We start from the raw sequence: 21,980 nt of genomic DNA, 5'->3' as shown, positions 1-21,980 counted from the left end.
TAATGCTTTAAACGAGAACGGGAAGCATAGTCATTTCAAAGCTTTCCAAGATCTGTTTATATGTGATTAGCTATATCATATACGGCTGCTAGGTTGAATTATATATACACTTGAAAATCAAAAAACATTGCCTTTGTCGACACTGCGATAAAATGAATTTTAATTGCCAGCGAGTATATATATTACATGCATTGTTAACGCGCAATATGTTGCAAAATAACAAGTATACAAACAACATAATTAAAAATCGAGAATAAGTTATTATGTACTTAATGAAGCGATATATGGCAATTTGCGATTTATTAAATGACCATCCATCAATTAACCGATGATTTGAAATCTAGTATAGCATAATAGGGGAGAGGAAATCGATAGGGATTGGTCATGTAGAGACATTTCTAGTTCGAAGCACGTAGTTTACTTGGCCGCGGAACAATATTATATATTTTACTTCAATTTATACTCTGGTCTACATCGCTCATTTTCTCCATAAATATTGGCGTAACACGACGATTTTACGGTATTTCACAAACTATACTACCAGATTAAAATATAAAACAAAAAGAAACGAAATTTTCCTCACTGTTGACAAACATTTAAATATATACATATCGTCACGCTAATAACCGAATTGCGTAAGTCATTTTTAGCAGTTTTGAGAAAAACGTAAAAAACTTCCTAATGATATTGTTATGCCATTGAGAGTCAATAATTTGCCATGGTTCAATTTTTCGATCGTAGCCGGATTTAAGTTAATTTGTATGACGCAGTTAAGTGACGTCATAATGGCGCACTGTGACTTAGGCAGAAATGTGTTATGACTTGGGGACATACGCAATTTTGCAACTTTACTATATGCACCAGTCCTGAAAACTAAACATTCTAAAAACGAATGTAATTTTCAGTATCTACAATACCTAATCCCCAAAATAGCTAATCAGTTTCAATTACATTATTTTTTATGTTCAAAAATATATATTTCAATAATATAACACGATCTGCACACCCACCGAAATAAGACTAAGATTAAATATAAAGAATAAATCAGCAATGCACCCAATATAAAAGCCAACCAAGGTGAATTGGACTCGGACAGTGAATATCACAAGTGCACGCCTTCCTATTCTGTAGTATAAATTCAAACTAATACGCGCTAAGCTAGAATCCGAGATGCAAAAAACTCGAAAATACTTCGCGAGATTATTTTGCCTTTGCGACGTCACAATAGTCCTGCGGTAACAATGATAATTCATTATGACGAAACAATTGCACAAATGTGCATGTCATACTAAATCTCCAGTTTTATGGGTTTCGGAATTCTTAAAATAAAATCCGAGTTAACAGACAGGTGCGCAGCATTACATAAATACCTATTTTATAAAAAAAAAACTCAAAATCTCCAAAAATGACTTACGCAATTCGGTTATTAGCGTTACGATATATAATAAATTTTGTTGAAAAAATTTAATGAAAATGGTGGTAACCAACTTCTTGTTGGTTTTCCTTCCACTATTAGTTGAGCATTTTAACCTTGCTTGGGGTGAATAAAAACCGCAATACGATGATCGAAATATTCAATATTCACTCAATATATACTATGAAAGGTGTATAGCTATCGAGCCCAATCATGTACCCCGAGTTGAAAAGGTATGTTCAAGAGGATCTACTGGTATGTCCAAGAAAGTGATATTATAGTATAAACGTGTGGAAATCGTGATATTCAAAAAAAAAAAATTTCAAAATCCAATATTTAAAGTTACTGGTTTATGAATGAAGTTATAACTACTTTAATATACCCATTTACTAATATTATGGCGGTTATGAGGCAAATAAATTTTGAATATATATTGGATATCATTTTCGTGATACCATTTCATCAAGAATATGAAGAGCTAAATTTACAGATTATACCACTGAGTAACACTGAAAACTCACTGCCCATTCATCATAACCAAATGCAGTTGAAAACTGTTAATATAGTTAATTTTTCCAAAATTTGAATATTATTATAACATGCTTCAGGTACACTGTAAAATAAAATAATAGTTCAAGTACTCCCAAATAGTTTATTAGCTAGAACAATTATGAAACAGAAACCCTGCTGATCAGTTTAATGAGAAATCACAAATATGGAAGCACGCGTATTATAGATTAGTGCGTGCAGGGACGATTCAATATGGTTCAATATTGGGCGTCGAAACGATTCGACACGGATGGAGGAAACAGCGTTACTTTAAAGAAGTTGCTCGTTGAGGCGCGATATGTACCATCCGCGTTAATATCTCTCAGAATAATCATTTTCTAATTTATTATCCATGTCAGTCCGTGAAATCGTGTTTGCCCTTAAAACAACATGCCGCGTTTTGGTATATCGAAGATTTTCTGGCAATTATTTCTCATATTAGCGAAGTAGATTTTAATTAACTATTTTGGAGTAATAAATTGGTTGTGTTTCAAGAACGTTTTCACTTATTACTACGACCAGATTGTTGAATTCTAGCGTTTCATTCACCGTGTCCTTACTGGTGAAGACGACTGACGCCCAGTCGAGGTCTAGTTCGTGAACGAACACTGATATCGTAATTTCTTGTAATTGGTGTATTGTATCGCTTGTTGCAATAATTCGCCAGTCTGTCGATTTTCGGCAATTAACTATCGCTTTACCGATTATCTCAATGCAGACTTGAAAGACGTCCGCTAGGGTTTAAGAGAACAATGCGGGTAGAGGATGGGGCTCGTGCAGGATCATTGGCGCACGCGTCGAGATGAGTTAATTACACTTTCACTCTCTCTACTTATATATCAGATAAACGTTGAAAAATTATTCAGATCGTAGTTTGCCGCGATACCTTGTGGTGCAGTTTTAAAAGACTCGTCATGTTGGCAACAGGATACAGTACATTTGATCTTCCTAAGATACCATAAATGACTTATTTTTAACTCATATATAATATTTAGATATATAATTACTTTATTTAGAATACTAACAAGCTGAAATGTCAAACGGATTGAGTTCAGTAGGTGACGAAAACCAGAGAATAAAATATGAACGTGAGGAATCTACTGGTTTAGACATTTCCAATACAATGTTCAATGACAGAAATGAAGCTACCGAAATCAAAACGACAATTGAAACTGTCGAAAACAAGCCACCAAGATTTTCTTTTTCAATAGAATCGATAATCGGAAAACAAGGGAGCACGAGTAAAACAAAGGAATCATCTACAGTGCAAAATTTAATCGAAAATTCGAACTCCACATTCAATCCCAGATTTTATGCTGATGTAGTGAATGTTATGAAAACTAATGAAAATCATATTGGAAGAGATTACACATTTTTGGAAAACGTGTCATCAACAAGAAATCATTCTGAACAATCATTGTCTCCAGCAAGAAGCAACTTATCTATATCACCTAGTTCTTCACCAAGTCCGTTACACTCCACTCCACAAAGAAAGTCTCATGAAAAATCAGATTCTGGTAAGAAACAGGCTTATTATTTGAATAACTTCTTAGAAATGTATTTTAAAAATATATTTCAAGTATTTCATTTTTACTATTCAGTTCATTAATTTTTTTCTTTAGTTACTGTATATTTGTAATTGCAATGACTATTTTATTTACAGAATTATTTAATATTTATTCTCATATTTCAGGAACAGCATTTTCAAACTTGAGAAAACACAAGCCAAACAGAAAACCTCGAACCCCATTTACAACTCACCAACTTCTGTCATTGGAGAACAAATTCGCTAAAAAGCAGTATCTTTCTATCGCTGAAAGAGCTGAGTTTTCTTCGTCGCTTCAACTATCGGAAACACAGGTGATTTTATTTTTTTGTGATAATATTATAAGGTGACAATTTTTAATGCCAAGAAATAGGCAACTTTTTCTGAAAATCATCATTACCAAACATCGCAACAACTGCGGTGAACTAGTAAATTGATTTAGAACGTTTTAATGTTCATACATTTATAATCCTTGTATTCTTTGTAGTGAAATTTCAATGCCCTTAAAACCTAACTTTAGTATAAATCATATATAAATGTAATATTGCTATAAATGTAATGCCAGAAATTTCAAAAAAATAGGCAAATGAAAAGTATGATACATTTTACGAATTTATAAGAGGTGCTACTACAGAAATAGCTGTAACTTACACCGTAAATAGATAGTATTATATAACATAATGAATTTTGTACTTACCAGGTTAAAATCTGGTTTCAAAATCGAAGAGCAAAGTCAAAGCGCTTGCAAGAAGCAAAGATCGAGCAAGCGAAGTTTGCAGCTGCGGCCTGTTCCGTCCTTGGCTCAACTTCCGGCCCTGGAATACCGTTAATGACAGCTATGCCCGCTTACTCGGGATATTCGAATATATACTGTGGGTTACCATCGACAATGTCACCGGTAACACACTCGGAAGTCCGAGGTGCTTATTCAGATACCATATCACGAGGAAATACAGAAACTCTGTTGGCAAACTCAATGCATCAAATATATACATCAAAACGCTCAGACTTTGTGTATCCGGCATATCCACCATTCTACGCGGGTAACATCACTGATGCAAATCGGCACGCATCGATGCCTCTACCAATTTTACAGTAACTTTTCCAGCAATTTATTGATACTTTTTGTTAAATAAAAATCTGTTTTCTGTTCATATCATTTTAATAAAATATTATTTCGAATTGATATGCTTTTTTTATGATTTGGATTCGGTGTGCACGGATGGCGACGCAGTTGAGTCATGTACATCGTTCTGGTCATTTCCTTCTTTCTATGAAGTGAGAAAATATGACATATTCTGACCAAAAATAGACAATAAGTCTCTCTTGAAGTTTTTGTTTACTTGCATCTGTAAGCAGAGCATAGTCCATAAATATTAAACCAATTTTAAACCATAGTGCAAAATATCAAACCAATTTTAACCGAGTCATGGCGCGTGCCTGAATGCGATACGGTATTTATCGAGTGGAAATGGATTAGTATTGTTTGTGATTGTTAGGAAGTGAAATAGTTATGGAGATAATTTTAACGACTACATTGCTTTAAATGATCTATATTAGATGAAAGAACGTGCCGCGCTCTTCCTGCAATTATCACGGCGCCTGGATGCTGTAATTAATGTAGCCTGAGTTGGCGACTGTTGGGAGACTGTAAATTGCTGGGTTTGAGTAATTAATAAGTTTTGAAAAGTAAAAGTATACAAATAAATATACGCGGAAATTTTATGACAATAATGAGCCGGGGTGCCTGGAAAGGATGCCCCGTACCAACTCAGTTTTTATCGGCATTCAGTCGCGCAGTAATAATGTTATTTGAAAGTGTCTCAAACTACTTCTGAAACAATATGCATGACAAAAGAGAAGAGAGACAAGCATATATTTGTAAGTCCATAAGCATTATCGGAGAGTAATGAATAAGTGAATAATGCTTAGACTTACAGATACGTAATACCACAGTGTGCAACATTAACTATATGAAATCTTGTATGTAATAAATGTACGCATAGGCCACTCAAAACCTCTGGAGGCGCCTTTGAGACGTAATAGCAATAAAAAATGACAATAAAATTCCAAAGTTCTTCGATGCGAAACCACAAAATTATCAACAAATCATATACAGCCAATATCAATTTTTCGAACTGTACTATTCAATCCCGTGTTATGAATTTAAGAATCAGTCGGTATTTGAAATTCTTTCCCAATAGAAGCAGGGCAGATAATTCTTTGGTCTAAAAGCCCTAAATGATGGGATCCTTCAAAACTTCAAGCACGAGTTGTGAATTGGTAACGAGAATGCGCAAACGAGTATGTATAATATAATCAAAATGCGCATGGGGAGAGGATAGGCAACATGTACCAAATATTTCCCGACATCTTATTGACACACTCGGAATAATCCAATGAGGTGGAGGTAATGTTTCTTGCTTGGCGAATATTAATTATAAGCAATATTTATTAAAACCTGTTTTGCAATCACCTTACACAGAAATATGAATTTATCATAGTTTATTTTTAACGAGCTAACAATACTTAACAGGGTAATTGTTTCGTCGAACATGCTCCAATGAATTCAATATTTCCCCTTATCTGTCAAGAAAAGATTAATTATACTAGTTACTAAAATCAGGTTAAGAACAGCAATTTGTTTTCAAAAATAATTCTGACACATTCTAAAGGTTGAAATTTATTAGCACGCCATTTGAATTAATTATTTCGACAACGTAGACCAAGCGACAACAGGAGAATACGGCCACATTTACCATATACACGGTGTTTTACTCAATCTATATATTATATCTGCATTGGCGTATGTTATAGCCTTTATATGTAACTTTGTAATGAGAAGTTACCGGATCGTGGGATCTCAATGAATGTGCATTACAAAGTCGGGTACAGTTCAATATATATATTAATGCCGTTATCATATATCGTTCTATTAATCGACAATTTCCCAGTTAAGGAGACTCCAGAAACAGAGCTTTTTTCTCTCATTCTTGTTGACAACGAGAAATTCGACTATAAAATTGTAACGAGGATAGACTGACAGATTTTGTAGTCATAATCTGTCAATGACAGACTGGTCTTATTGTTCAGCACTCTATATGATAAATTGCTTCTGTTTCCGGCAAAATGAAAGCTAGAAACGGTGCGACATGAGTAATACTGGCGGCATCGAGAGAAGAATAGTATTGTTTTCAACTGGGAGATTGCTTTTCCTCATCTGTGCACTCCCAGTGACGGGTGTTTGGAATTCGACCCGTCTCCTACTCAACCGATTCATACTAGTCACGAAGTTCAGAGATCAGTTCAATAGGCACGTCGTTCGGTTTATTTTGATATGGACTCCATTTTTAATTTGTTTACAAGCCGCCATATTAATTCGAACCATGAAAACAGGGATTTTACGTTAAAGAAACAGACAATGGCTAGTTGAAGACATCTTTCTATGTTTTTCAAAATAAAGCAAATCATTTTTTCGAATGTAAATTTGCAGTCGGCGAGGTATATACAAAACAAACTTCAAAATGAATTTTTGATTTTAGTTCTGTTTAACGTAAAGATCAAATACGTGACTCATTGGAAATATGAAAATTATATGGCATAATTTTGCCGCGTAATTCTACATCTGTATCAATTTTATAAAAAAGACGTCAGAATTAATATATTCAAACATTTCAGCGGGAAACTACGCAAACAAGGCCATGTACAAAATTCGAAACGAGTTGTATGTGATGCCCAATCGAACATGTTTTACAATATCGTTACATTTCCGCTTTTAGAATTGGCGCTTACAACAAGTATACTGCGGAAAAATATCTGCGTACATAGCAGCTGACAATGTAAAGGAGGATGCTTCTAGTCTTCTGATATAAAAATAATAATAATAGTAAAAAATGGTAACACTTTTTCCATTAATCATATCATGGAAGAGTCATGATATCCAACTAAACGTGATTTCGTATATATACTTTTTTCTAATGTTTCTACTTATTCAAATTCTTTCTTTTATAATTATATCAACTACTGGTATTGCCTCGTAAAAGATGTCTGCTCGATAACCAGTATAATTTTTCAGTGTTTTCCTTTGAAATGTTATTTCTGAGTTGATTTTTAATTTTTGTGGTGTGTTTTCAGTATCAATTGAAAACAAACTACTGCTTACTGATTCTATATCGAAGTCACCCCCATTTCTAAGTTACTGTTGATTGAACGTACAATGGTATAATTAAAACTCTCGTATATGCTATGTTGTAAACATATTATTCTTTACGCATCCCAGCTTTGAGTTGGTGAACTTATAAATTTGAGTTACAACCCGATATGTGGTATGGCTCCCGTACATAATAAGATTTCTTCTTTCCAATATACATATGATTTTAGACTTATTTTGCTAAATCTCCACTGCCAAAAAGTACAAAAATCATACGAATATAATATTTCGTGATTGTCTTTTTATTTCCCCAAGTTAAACGAATAGTTTATTAGTGCGACATAAATGATTGGCAATGGAAACTCGTGATTGATTTCATAAGATGGCAAAAATAAAGTAGTACAATAATTAAATAATAGATTGTGACAGTAACGAATGGTAGCGTGTACAAACCTAACCAAGGTAGGCCAGTAAACATTGTATGGACGATATTTCTTGACAGTGATAACGAATAACAATAAAATTTCACTTATGGGCCATTGTGTTGCGGGTGCTGAACGGACTGATTTTCGACTAAACACCCAGCGTACTAAAAAATATGGAATGTTATATTTTACAATTATCTCGAGCATGTTTTTGATGGTATTACCTCGTGATTAATATTTTATCATCAATAAATTGATTTTTATTTTCATCATGCATCCATGACAGATAGCTGAACTTGATCAATATATGGCTGGATAGGTACTAAATAACCCATATTCATGTTTCGCATTGAAAAGTTGTGTACAAAATACAAATTTGTTCGTAATGAAAATTGGATTACAAGGAATAAGATAAATTAGATTGAAAAAATTGAGTTGAGAAAGTCGATCCACATCCATAAAAATAGTGAGAACAAATTGATTTATGATGTATTCAGTTTTTATCTATGTACAACTGTAACGTATCGATATTAAACCGCAACTCATAATATTAGAGAACTGGACAAAGTAAATGTTTGACTTAAAATTACCACCAAAACCCTGGCGCAAACGCGATACACCGTAACAGGAACACAAGTCAAGAGATTGAGAAAGCAATTTGTCACCAGCAAGAGGAACAACAATGCATACCTAGCTTTTCAGTGAATACCCAAATCAAGTTTATTTTATCTAGCTATACAATATTGCACCGAAATTGATTGTCAGCTAGAAAATACAGATCAAATACAAAAGACAAAAGTTCATTAACAATGGAACATGGCAAGCGTATGTGAAAAACTTAATTTGGCAATTAAGAAGAAATTAACAATTATGAAAATTAAAAAGAATTTTCTGAAAACATTTTGCAGAAATAATTGTCAGTCGCATAATATAAACGCTCTCACCCAACCATAGAAGCGGATACCGATGGATACATTCCATTTATGAGTTGGTTGGACCAAACCGCGCTTGAATCGACAGGTGGTATTACATCACTAGCAAGTCCAGAAATCCTATTTTCATTACTATCTTCAACGCCGTCCTTAGTATCCACACCTTCATTTGTGGCAAATTCCATTGCTTTTACCAAAATGCTTGAGGTTGATGGACGATTTGTCCAACAGTCAGCCGAAAAATTTTGTGACCCTTCTGTGTCGTAACAAAACGATTTAACGTCCTGGGCTCTTTCGTCCTGTTTATCACCCTCCATCATTCCTACTTCATCAACTGCGTCATCAGTTGCCTCGCCGTCGTCGCTGACGGCTTTATCTTGGTCATTTAGCGAGTTTTGGCGATTTTCGTCATCTACGGCCGCTGGCGGAATATGATAAGAATTTGTTTCGGGACAGTGAGGATTCCACTTGCTTGCCATGTGATAAGCATGATTGTATCCATCTGACTCAAGATTATATTGAGTGGCGTCTGAGTAGCGCGATGTTGTGGTAAGGTATGGATAAGGCTGGTAGGAATCTGGAATTTTAATTGCCTGGATATTGAATTGGGCAGAAGTTGGATTTTGATATCCCCTCGGTCCAACAATATATCCACTTTCTGATGGCGTCGTGAGCGGCCTCGTGTAAACGGTAGGGTAAGGAGAAGATCCCATTGTCCCTGCTTCCGGTTTTACGGATTTAACATCAGTAAGAGTATGGAATGGAAAAATTAGTCTTCGAATTGGTGGTGGGCTGGATAGTTCTTCCATTGCTTGTCGTCTCTCTTGCGGCATTATTCCCGGATAAAAATGAGAGTTGTACGTCGGTGCAATGGAACACGTTTCGGCGTCATAAGGATTAATAATCTTGGCGCTCTCAGAAAATCTCTCCGATGTATTCATCTGTTCTGTCTCGGATGCAGATGTATCGTGGGGGTTTTCATGTTTTGACGTATTAGAAGTATTTTCTTCGCCATTACTTATACTTGAATCGTTTAATCGAACTTTTGACGTCTTTGTTACAATGTCAGGCGCGTTCCCGAAAGCACAATGGGAATCCCATGAATTATGGGCAGGGTTTCTGTAATCGTCCAACTCAGGTTTGTACATTGAATGGCAAGGCTGTGGCATATAATTTCCAGAACCCCAATTCCACATTTTGACATTTCTTGGCCCAGTTGGAGCGCATGAGCATCCCGAATGTCCAGAACAATAAGGCTGGGGATGTGAATGCATTCTGCATGAGTGACTGGCTTCGGGATGGTAAGGTGCTCTCCACGGATGCATGCAGGAGGACCCTGGCCACTTACTGGCAGCAATTATAGGTTTTGTAGGTAAAGGTAAAAGTGAATTGATTGAAATGGAAGAAGAGTCAATTGATGAAAGTTTGCTGCAATCGGATTTCATATTGTTGTTATTTTGATTTGTATGCTCATCGGTAGTTTTCGATTCGTTATGGCCAGTTCGCCAATTTCCTCCTCCACAACCCATCTTTATCTTCTTGGCTCTCGCTCGACGATTTTGAAACCATATCTAAAAGAAGCAGTATGTAACATGAGTATGTAAACACATACATCACCTCGCGAAGTGGTAATACTGATAAACTAGAAAAACACAATCGCGTATGGCTCACGCCAAGTACTAGAGAATAAAGGCGAAGAATGCACGATGAATCATATAATTGGAACAAGATGAATCGCAGTCTGCAAGTATTTTTTCCTTAAAATAACCAAGAGAAGAGCCGCATAAAACTGGGGCAAGAGCCACATGCGCTCGCGAGCCGCGGGTTGGCCACACCTGTACTAGAGAGCCTCTAAGTTATCTATTTATTGCTGTCGACTCGAACCGTGGCACTAGACTGTATATTTTTTAGTCTACTTAACTTCTTAAATATGCTTAAAATGTTCCAATTTATACCACTCTTAAATATTTAATGCCGCAAGTGCCAGGTTTTGACACATCGTCATAATTATTACTATTAAATGACATGCACTGAATGTATGGATAAGTTGGATAACTATTTGGGATACAATTAAAATGATGAAATTTATACGATAATACAACTTTTCATTTCGCATGCTTCGCTTAAGTTTTGATACCGTTGATGGCTTACCTTAACTTTTCCTTCAGGAACATCAATTTTGCAAGCAAGGTGTTGCCGCGTTTGAGCAGTTGGATATGGATTACTATGAAACACCCCTTCCAATTCGGCAATCTAGACGGAAACAGATTCATTATATTACTAAAGCAAGGAACAACACCAGAATGTATCAAAGGCCTATAACAAACATTGGATCTTGTGCTCAAGGGGTGAGCTGTACATTGATGGCTAGGTTCGCCGATTCATTACAAATCGCGTTTACCTGTGCATCAGAATAAGTTGTTCTTCCTCTGTTGTTGGGTTTCGTAGGAGCTGAAGTCGTGGGTGGAGCCGGAGTATGTTCAACTGATGTATCAGCCCAAGCTAAAATACGCAAAAATTATTCAAATAATAACCGATGCTATTTCAATCGCGCGATAGCCGCCAACAAAAATATCTGACTGAAATATCCTCGATGCAATCAATAAAAAATTTTAATATAAAACTGCAGCTAACCTAACATACTTATTATAACTTACATTTCGCCTGTGCAGGTTGCAAAAGACAATGGTCATGTCGCAAAACTGGTTCGTCTGATCGTTGCCTGCCGTAAGAAGGCGGAGGAGGCGCTTGCTGACATCCAAATTGAATTCTGGTAAAACATAATTATTAACAGCCCTATAGTGTATTTGGTTCTCGTGGAGGAGATATTATGGTACCAAATTTTTGGGAAAAGCTCAATCAAAAACAAATACGTGCAATCAGTAAACCCCGAACGTATCTCAACGAAATAATAAATTTAGCGAAATAATACAATTCAGACTAACTTCTAAAGTTAGTAGATGAATGGCATAGAAATGCATAGCTGGGATATTTATTTACATTACTTAGTAATACGAAGCTGGAATGATAAATGGACTGAAAAGTTTCTTACTTGTGGCTTGTCAAAGTTATTGTCGGACCCATTCTCTGATATCCCATTGAAAATCGATCTGTATAATCTGCATAACCAGCGGGTGTTGGACCACCGTAATATGAGTTGCATGAGCCTATACAGAAAATGATAGAAATGGTACACAACAATAGTACAAACGTCGCATATCGCTCACTCCAGAAGGCGGCCAAAGTTGAAATATACTAAAATGATTTAATGCCGGGAAGTATATTTTAGTTCCTCCAAATCAGGTTCAAAAAGAAGGGTTTAATTTATTTTTACTTTTCTGGCATATCAAAATATTGGAAATATAGTACTTGCTTAGTGTCGCTATATATTAGGCCAAAGAATTCTCAACCGGGGGTAAGTTTACTTACCCCTTTAAGAGTAAGTTTACCCCTTAAGAGTGAATTTGACCAGCATTGGTGGTAATTCGGCAAGCAAGAAAATACATGACTAAATGTAGGCATCGACCGCATAACAGATTACTGTACAGCGGTGTTGTTGAGAGTGCAACATTGTTTGTTACGTAATAGATGCTATTACGCTTTTCGTGAGGCTAGCGCCAGATTTTTCTTTTCCTCATACGGCACACCCGAAATACTTGCCGAGTAAGTAAACACTTTGAGACGGAAATAGTGAGTTTCGGATATTCGTAAAACTTAACTTTATATTTGATTTAGGCCTACATTTCTATGTAAAATCGTATATCAATGTGGGAGATAAACCCCCATTTTTTTCGTAAATAAGCACGCAGTCCGGGTCGCGAAGTAGATATAGTGCCGTTCCTAACTTGTCAGCATAAGTTGAAATCAGTGTACGCTCAAAGTAAGTTAAATTCTACGTTACCTGCGGGATAATTTTGCATCGTGGGTGTTGGTTCACTGCTAGGAGGAAATTCGGTCATTAAAGCTGAATTATTCGCATCGCCATCTTGACAGGATTTGTATTCTTGCATCGATTTTGATCGAGTTTCGACCGGATGGAGAATGCTAGTTTCTGCGCTCGACATTACAAGTTAATACGGAGTAAATTAATACTGTTGAACGAAAAAGTTGACGTGAATGTTCCCCCGTAACAGTACCGTACTTATCTATTAGTGTTAGTTAGCGTTTTTCATGAAGTAAGCAAAGCGAGGGCGATCTTTCCAAGCACAAAATTAATATTTACGTTAACAAAACTGTATTAAAACACTACTGGAAGACGTAGTATACGGAGATGAGCACGAATACAAAAGCGAAAGCGCTTTGTTATTGTTAACTCCGCGATGATTAATGGAAAAATTGGTCACTAAGTGAGTGCATTTATGCACACCCATGCAGTCATTATTACAAACCTTGCCTACAAGCATGACATATTAAAATAAGATACAGACATTATAAACATAGAATTACATTCACCGTAGGCTACCTTTCCTGACCCACGACAGCCATATATATATAATTGTTATATAAACTATCTAATATGTCAGAAAATTTGGAGGACTGAAGTCACGATTAAACATATATACATAGCATCCGATATTCTGCAAGCGTTATTGTTACTACATCTTCGAAATAGATGTAAACAATAAACTCATTCGCTGCTGCACGAATGACAAACCTAGACTATTTACAAAAAGCATCGTATTAAAACAAAGAGAATGTCCCTTTGCACCCGAGAAAAAATCCCGCTCGGCCGGTTTGCGAAGAAACACGGCGAAGTAATCAAGACGAGAGTCGGCAAAAAGCATTTCACTGTGTCCTGCCAACGTTGTTCTTGTCTATCTCGATTTGAAAACATTGCACACTATGCTTTGAAAGAACCACAATATCGATGTATACTTTCTATTTTTGATGACTGCAACCCTAACAATATGTCATTCGAGAAAAGATTGGATCAAGATCAGAACCATCCATTCACGAATAATATTACCTGTAGCACGGATAAACTTCAAAAATTTTCCGACTGTCCTACAGATAATGATGCGCATTGAAAACTAGTTCGAAAATAGTTTGGTTACTCTGTACGATTCTCTAAGAGAAATTTTTCATCTTGAAAGTTCCCTGGTACTGTATCAAAAATACCAATGAGTTGTTTAGCACGAAGTATGTTACGCGATCAATGTCCCAACATCGACATTCAGCAGAAACAAACAGCGGAAACAAAATGCATGTATTTACCCAGCGCATTTCGCGAAACAAAATAGATCATTCAACTGTAAAAAGTATTGATGTGCTTTATATATATTTTTATATTATTGTTCTTTTTGTCTCTCTTCGGAGATTGTAATCTTGCAATCATGGAACTACTATTTAAACTTACGTCTTTTTTAGATTAATAACTCTTTTGGCCACTCAATTGGTTTGGATGCCGAATTTATATACGAAACACATCTGAGAAATCGATGTTTTGGAATGAATGTAGATTAACTATAGTATGCGTCTAGTCCTCCGAAATCCGAATGACTTGTCATTTACTCCCGAAGTATGTGTTACCAGGTTAGGGCTGAGCCATAATTTTATTCCGATTTTTGTTATTTTAGTTCTATAACGAGTTCGGGGACTGTCTGTGTTAGCTAAGTGAATATCCTCCTACTCATATGTTTCAGTCCTTTTACACAACTTGATGTAAAATAGGCGAACAAAATTAGTTTCCTACATATTGGTACACATACTTGTGGAGTTCCTTTTCAATGTTCCAAATATATAAATTTGCTTCCGTAGTCCATGTTCTGTTCACTCTAATACCCAATCCGTATAATACCAGTCGCTATGGCTAATGCTATGGACAAAACGTTAAAAAAATACTCCGCAACAGAATCTATAGCTAAATTTGTACAAAGACCTACGTTAAACGGCATTTGAATAGTAACAAGTAAATGCACTATGAACTCAGCGAATAATGCAATCTTGCAGTCATTAGATTCATTTTTTCTGCGGGCATTGCAACTGCATGACCTTTGCAGTATTCATCGCTCAAATCAAATTTGAAATTGATGTAATTTGTTGAATCGAGTTACACTTTATTGGCAACTTTCCTGTATTGATATTTTTGTACCGTGGTGCAGTTAGACGCGTTGATTTTGCAAGGCGTCCAGAATCACACGCCGCGATATCGGATTGTCGGATACCTTACTCCAAAAAAACTCCAGCCGAGAAATTTTCATCTCCATGTGCGAAATACAGTTTATTAGTCTAAGTGCAATAAGATCAATGGAAGTGGTTGAATATATTTTCGTGGAAAGCTGTCAGACATGTTATTGGATGCTAAACTTGTGACGAAGAAAAAGAAGTCGAGCCACTTTGAGACGGATGGAATCCACCTTCTATCTATCAATATTTGTTTGTTGTCACAAAAACAAATGCACAATGATTGGTACAGAAAATAAACAAGAGTACTATACTCAAATATATGGACACCTAGCACCATATAATTTTGATGACGTCATAGCAAAAAATAAAAGTAATAGCCCTCTAGCAAAAAATATAATCTTTACTCACTGAAAATTTCAAAGCAATTAGTCCAGTTATCAAAGAGAAAAGCGATATCTTCAAAACGTGTCTAAGAACAACAACAACATAATATTGAAACGATCGTTATGTCCACTACGTGTCCAATAAAATAGTAAAGTTAGTCGCGCGACAGGATTCGCGAGGGACCTGGTTAGGTTTTCAAGCAGCGACACCTATAGTGTTGTTACTGGTTCAGTGTAAATGGCGCTCTGATGGAATTTTCGACTAGGAAATGTCCTTAACCCGCTTTCTTTATATACAAAAAAACGTTATCAACCAGTGTTTTTATTATCAATTACATATACAAAAGAATTATAATAATCACAATAAAATATCTATATCATAATAGCTCATTTGAGGGAGCATTCAAAAGGTTCACACTTGTTTATAAAGTATAATGAAGTACATCAAAATTTTTTACTCATTTTTCAAAATAAAATAAACGATGGCATGGTTTTCGTACTCGCAAGTACATCTTTACCAATATACAGATGTCCTAAAGCAGGAGGGATTTTATACAACTTTTGGTTCAAAACAAAAATTGGATGAAGGGAAGCATCAAAAAACAAGTATTGAGAGATTAAAAGATCAGATTATCAAAATATTCAACATTAAAAAAATAAAGAACCTTTTGAATGGATTACTGAAGAATATATAAACTGACAATGAAACAGCTTCACTGGTTGGATCCATTTTGTAGTAGCAAATATCTTACTTGACAAACGATGAAAAGACTGATATTTCAGAGACTTATTTAACTCTGATTTATTGCAAGAATGAAAATTAATCATGAAACATAACGCCTTGAAATTAGCAGTCAAAACATATTTATAATTTACTACAATCAGTTGAATGGAGACAACTTGCCAAATATTCAATGCATCAAATCTTAAGGTTTAAATTTAGCAGACCAACAAATAGCTTTGCTAAATTCTTGTTGGGTAGGGATTATTTTTATGATGAATGATATTCAAAGCGAATATTCAAAAAGCGACTTTTGTAAGCATCAGTTGTTAATATAATGTATAATTTCATTTTCAAAACTGCCTACAGGAGTGATTAAAGGTCAAAAAACATACAATTTTAAAAAACAGATTAAAAATATAATTTTTTCTTTAGAATAACTGCTAGCAGCACCAATATTTAATCTATATCAACTTTAGCTGTAAAAAGGTAAAATTATCTGGTAATTGAGTTTTCACAAAAATAATTCAATCCAAGAATTTTAGAAATTAAAATATACATCTCTTATACAATAAAAAAAACTGAAGGTAAAAGATTAATAAGCACGATTATATGAATACAAGGACACCAATGATAAGATTATTCAAGCCTACAAAAATAAAATAGTAGCACTCTGAAGCAGTATAAAAAGTCTGCTAAGGTAAACACAATCAGGTATCGAAGTAGGGGCGCAAAACAATCCAATTTTTTTCAAAACTTCCAATATACATTTTTAAATTAAGCCTGACAAGGAGATGATGGTTTGTGTCACACTCACATCAATATCAGGTTGTAAAAATGTAAACTGTAGCATGAGCCAGATGCATAACACATCTATATAATATCTAGTATTAATAAAACGATTGAATATAAGATAAAGTATACAAATACGGATGTCTCATTATGTATGCGAGGACAAATAAAAATTGATAAATACATCACACATACTACCATTTCATAAAATAGGGCTGGCAGCATAAAGTTCGAACCTAATGGATGCTGTTTAGTGTTCAGTCTTGAGTTATACTCAAAGCTCTGATTTGCTCCAATGTTTCCCTGACGTCTTCTTCCAGATCTCGTTCTGGTTCTCCATTTGTAAGATCGTTGAGTGCAGTGTTAAATAATTTATTCAATTCATTGTGATGCCAGGACTGAGAAAAAAGTAAACATAAATATTTTTGTTCATATTGAAGTGAATTTTTTCCATAATCTGAAGTAAAATGTATTTGAGTACGTTTTTCATCTGTTACGGGCATAGCTGAAGTCTTAATATTTTGTTTGAGCTGGGGCCAAGCTTACCATGCTATATGGAGCCGGAGTTACTCAAAGTTTCATTGGATCCTGCTAACCAAATAAATAAATACTCATTAACAAATATAGAGGGGTAAGGTAAATTGCAAAACATTGGAAACCTCGTTATACCTGTGTCAATACAAGAGATTCAAACAGAGGTTGTAAATACTGTAATCTGCTGTTATAAAAAGCAGGAAACTCATCAAGAAGCATGGAGTGCTTTGCTTCAAATTCATCCTTTACAGGTGTGAGGTCTTTTTTCAACTGAAAATTTGTACAAAATATATTTCTAGTAATGGTAAGGTATTGCACAACATCAAAGAAAATGACCTAACAAGCCACATTTTTATTTGAGATTTGTTGTTATAAAAGTTTGACTTTAAAATACAAGTTTTATGTACACCATATGCACTCAGTGCCTACCAATATATTGAAAAGTCGGAATGTTTAATTTTTTATATATGAGATGAACAGTTTACAAGATAACAGAAATACAGCTGCTAAAATGTTTTTCATTATTTTGTATTGATAATAGGTTGCTGTATCTGTTAGCATTAGGACATTCGCTGACAGAAATATTAAGAATTTCTAGTATTCTATTCAAGAAAGTAAATTGTCACTTTTCTTGTTGGTTGGTTAAATCCATAATTGATTACTAATTGCTTCCTTCACTCGTGTAAAGTGTTTTGAATACGAGGGAATATTTTGAAATGATAATTCAATTATTAATTTGTTGATCAGTTGAGAAATTTGGCTTAAACATAACTCTACTAACATTTTGCTTTTTCACCAAATTTGATCCAGTTTCTTCCTTTTCATTCAATTTATCAACTTTTGCCTGTAATCTTTTGTATTCTTGCTGACACTTTTCGTGTGATTTTATCTGCGAGTTGAGATGTGGAAAAATTGAATTATATTTCTTCATGGGATCAACCAATGTCTTCTGGATTAGCTGATTCTGAATACAAAATGGAGTCTACGTATGAAGTCAGATAGATCGGAGCATGAAATTAAAAAAATGCATAATATTAATAAATGATTAGTTAAACACAATGAAATATACCGGTATTCATGCATTAGCTTAAGTTGAAATTTTCATAATTTATAAATTCAATCATGTTTGCATCATTGAATAACTTTCAGTTGCATCTTTTCCGCAAGTGATAAAACCTTCAGTTGTATTATACAGTTTTGAACACATGCAGCACTTACATCAAGACTAAGGGGATTTCTGGTGCCTAATTTTATGAAATTAATGAGTGAAAACATGGATTAACATATTACAAGTCAGTTATCTGGAAAAATGGCATGTGAAATTGTTTGGGATAAAATCAAAAATTCATGTACAGGAAGTCCTCGGGTTACGACGGTCGCGACTTACGCTGTTTCGAGGTTACGAACGCGCACTCAATAACGCTGTTTTGACGTTACGAATGCACTCCATAAAAAATATAAAAGATAATACTGCACTGTACAGTATTTGCTTTTATTCATGTGATATGGAATTGTTTTCTGTTTTTAAAGTACTTTTTTGCATTATTTGTACATTTTATTACAGTACCATACTTTACAATACAGTTCGATATGTATAGAATAATTTATGTACTGTACAGTATAATGTTCCGACTAACACTAAAATTCGGGTTACACCGTGTCTTGAGAACAGAACAACGTCGTAAGTCGAGGACTCCCTGTATACTATTTTGTAATTGTCCATAGTTTAAGCTTCCCATGTAGTACATAGGGCAGTTTTGTTATTTAACTTTTTTGGCATTTTGGCAGAATAAATAATTCACCAACTTTATCTTGAGTCATCCTTCCACAATCACTCATTGTTTTCTTCAGAATATTACCACATTCATTCTCTCCTGTTAATGTGTTAAAGTCTGATCCAACTTTTGTAGCAGCTCTTCCAGCTACAACTGTAGCGTCTGCTAATTTTTTACCATCTTTAAAGAGTCTTTTACTTGCTTCTTCCGCACTGTATGAATAAAGGAAATAATGTGTTTTAATCTAATATATCATGGACAAATTGTTAGAATGTAATAGGCATTATTTTTTATATACCAGTAATTATAATTCATAATGATATCATTGGGTATGTTTGTAAATTGATCAGATAATACATATTTCATATTAATACTTAATTTTAGTTTGAGCTTGCACTGGGAAAATCAAATGAAATAACCTTTTTGACTACTGAGCAACTATTAAAAACTTCTGAAACTGGATTTTTTGATTCCAATTTCTGGATATGTCATTTTATCCCACATTGCATTAAACACATGAGTTAACACAGATACGAAAAATCGGATTGCTAAAATAGAAAAAAATATGAATATCAAATCTCATAGTTTTATCTGAACTTGCTCCAGATATGGACAGTCTATATAACAAGAATAAAAATTCATATGTGAATGTGATACATTCAATTATTATAAGGACTATAAATTAAGAATTACATAGCACATAGTACAAATGCAGAAAAACAAATTTTCAATTTTGAAAATACATACTGTTGTATTTTTATATATTCTCTGGCAACGTCCTTTTCCGCTGGAAGACTTTTGCGACCTTTAAACCAGTTTCTGAAACACATACAAAAAATGATTTTTTAACACAGTATTTAAAAGTTTTTCTTTTACCTCCCCCCCTCTTTCAAATAATTAAAATTAAAAAAATAAATCAATAATTAAAGCAAATATGTATAATATGGTCTTTTATACAGACAGTTGTGCAAGAAAAGGTGATTGGTAGGTGTGGTACCGGTACGGTAATGTCTGAATGTCCTAACAATTGTAGTCTAGTTGTACAAAATATAATTATTTTTAAACAACTTCTGAGGCCAGTAAGTTTGCGAGAAGACTGAAAATAAACAAAAATAATACGGTACCCGGTACTGTTATAAAATAAATAAATAACAGTACCGGTACCGGTACAATACCAGAATACAGCAATAAAACTCACAAGCTCATATCGGTGGTGCACGACCAGGCGACAGCTGCTATTTCCAGGCACAGACGTGCCCTGGTCAGATGAGCAGCAGGCCAACAGATTTGTGAATTTATAAACACCACCCGGCCACCACACTTCAACACTAGGCTACTGGCACTAGTTTAACCGATCACTGGATCAGAAATCGCACGTACCCGCCTACGTCCGTCCACTTTCAGACTTTCTTTTAGCTATTGATGAGATTTTTTGTCAAATTTAATTTTAGTGACAATACGGAACTTGATTAGTCTTGAAGTCTTAGACAAATCTCAGAGAATCTAAAACATTTGCACCGCTACCGTAACACACCAACCACTGCCATCCAAAGTGACTATAACTTTTATATTCACTTTGCTGCCCTTGGGCAACGGCCGGCAACCAACTTGCCTAATGTTAAACAAGTTCATGGACGCCATCTTGTGCCCTATTTGGGAAACGCGAAACAATGCAGTCTTATGGGAAATTTTCGTCGTGTTTTTGTACCGAATCGAATAAGTCCGCTGTTATAAGGTCTAGAATGAAACCGAAGGGTGGATTTTGAACTTTAAGATATATGCTATCTAAATATATAACGCAATTAGGAATAAAAAACTATCTAATGCGTTAAATTTGACCACAAACACAGCGTAGAACCATTTTTGGTCATTTTTTCAAAGATTTTATACTGATACGCCAATTTGAGGCTGTAAAATGCCTCCGCAACAATCCTACAATGTCATTTGTTCTTCTAGCGCAGCTTGCAGCTGAGCAATAGGGCATTATGGAGCTTGACAGACGAAAAATGTTAACCAGAAAATAGAAACGACCATTGAAGCAAAGCTGGTTCGGCCGGTAATTTCGACGAATAAATACAACTTTTCATCTGTGACGTCATAAGGAACGCCATTGTCAAATGGTTAATTATGACGATTAGAATAGCCGATTTACTTCGGAAGCAACTCGGAACCGGTATACTTGTCTTCAAAGACAATTTAATGTACTATAAATGTAATTTGGCCAACATGAAACAATATAAGCATGTACGGCTAAGATTCTACTTCAAAACACGACCTTCAAAAATATTTTACCTAAAATATTAGTGAAAATAATAGGTATGTTTCAATAATTGTGTTGGAACTTCTCATAAGGCGCCGTGTTAAATTCACGAGAACAATAGGCACAAGATGGCGTCCATTGTCAGAGCGTTGCCTCGCTTATATTATATATACGCTTTGCCCTTGGGCAATCAAATTATCAAAACACCAGCAAGTAGCTAGGTATTTCTGAATAAACACTAGTTGTCGATAAAGAGCAGGGGTTAGTTCGGATACCTAGAATTTTTATTATCTGGATAACGGATATATCCGGGTATTCCGTATTTTAACTATCCAGTCAACCGGATAGTTTAAAATGCTGCTAATTTTAAAGA

General features: G+C 34.9%; 3 protein-coding genes across 3 annotated transcripts; 1 reads left to right on the top strand and 2 right to left on the bottom strand.

Annotated features, from left to right (window-relative positions):
- Nucleotides 1-2,831: 2,831 nt before the first annotated feature.
- Nucleotides 2,832-4,936, top strand: LOC120327962 (uncharacterized). The gene is made up of 3 exons (XM_078114534.1): nt 2,832-3,480; nt 3,657-3,823; nt 4,210-4,936. The coding sequence occupies exons 1-3, from the start codon at nt 2,997-2,999 to the stop codon at nt 4,606-4,608; spliced, it is 1,050 nt and encodes a 349-aa protein (XP_077970660.1). The 5' UTR covers nt 2,832-2,996; the 3' UTR covers nt 4,609-4,936.
- A 3,004-nt stretch (nt 4,937-7,940) lies between these two features.
- LOC120328458 (uncharacterized) lies at nt 7,941-13,212 on the bottom strand. The gene is made up of 6 exons (XM_039394950.2): nt 12,918-13,212; nt 12,069-12,183; nt 11,674-11,786; nt 11,418-11,518; nt 11,168-11,269; nt 7,941-10,587 (listed from the first exon to the last, which is right to left on the bottom strand). The coding sequence occupies exons 1-6, from the start codon at nt 13,078-13,080 to the stop codon at nt 9,025-9,027; spliced, it is 2,157 nt and encodes a 718-aa protein (XP_039250884.2). The 5' UTR covers nt 13,081-13,212; the 3' UTR covers nt 7,941-9,024.
- A 2,619-nt stretch (nt 13,213-15,831) lies between these two features.
- LOC120328514 (bridging integrator 3-like) lies at nt 15,832-20,941 on the bottom strand. Its single transcript, XM_039395026.2, has 6 exons — nt 20,546-20,941; nt 20,095-20,166; nt 19,379-19,559; nt 18,354-18,536; nt 17,708-17,842; nt 15,832-17,436 (listed from the first exon to the last, which is right to left on the bottom strand). Exons 1-6 carry the CDS (start codon nt 20,551-20,553, stop codon nt 17,296-17,298), a joined length of 720 nt encoding a protein of 239 aa, XP_039250960.2. The 5' UTR covers nt 20,554-20,941; the 3' UTR covers nt 15,832-17,295.
- Between the last annotated feature and the right edge of the window lie 1,039 nt (nt 20,942-21,980).

The sequence above is a fragment of the Styela clava genome, chromosome 7 (assembly GCF_964204865.1).
Source record: "Styela clava chromosome 7, kaStyClav1.hap1.2, whole genome shotgun sequence".
Lineage (NCBI taxonomy): Eukaryota > Metazoa > Chordata > Ascidiacea > Stolidobranchia > Styelidae > Styela > Styela clava.
Note: the sequence above shows the minus strand (reverse complement) of the source record. Positions and strands in the feature narration are given on the sequence as shown.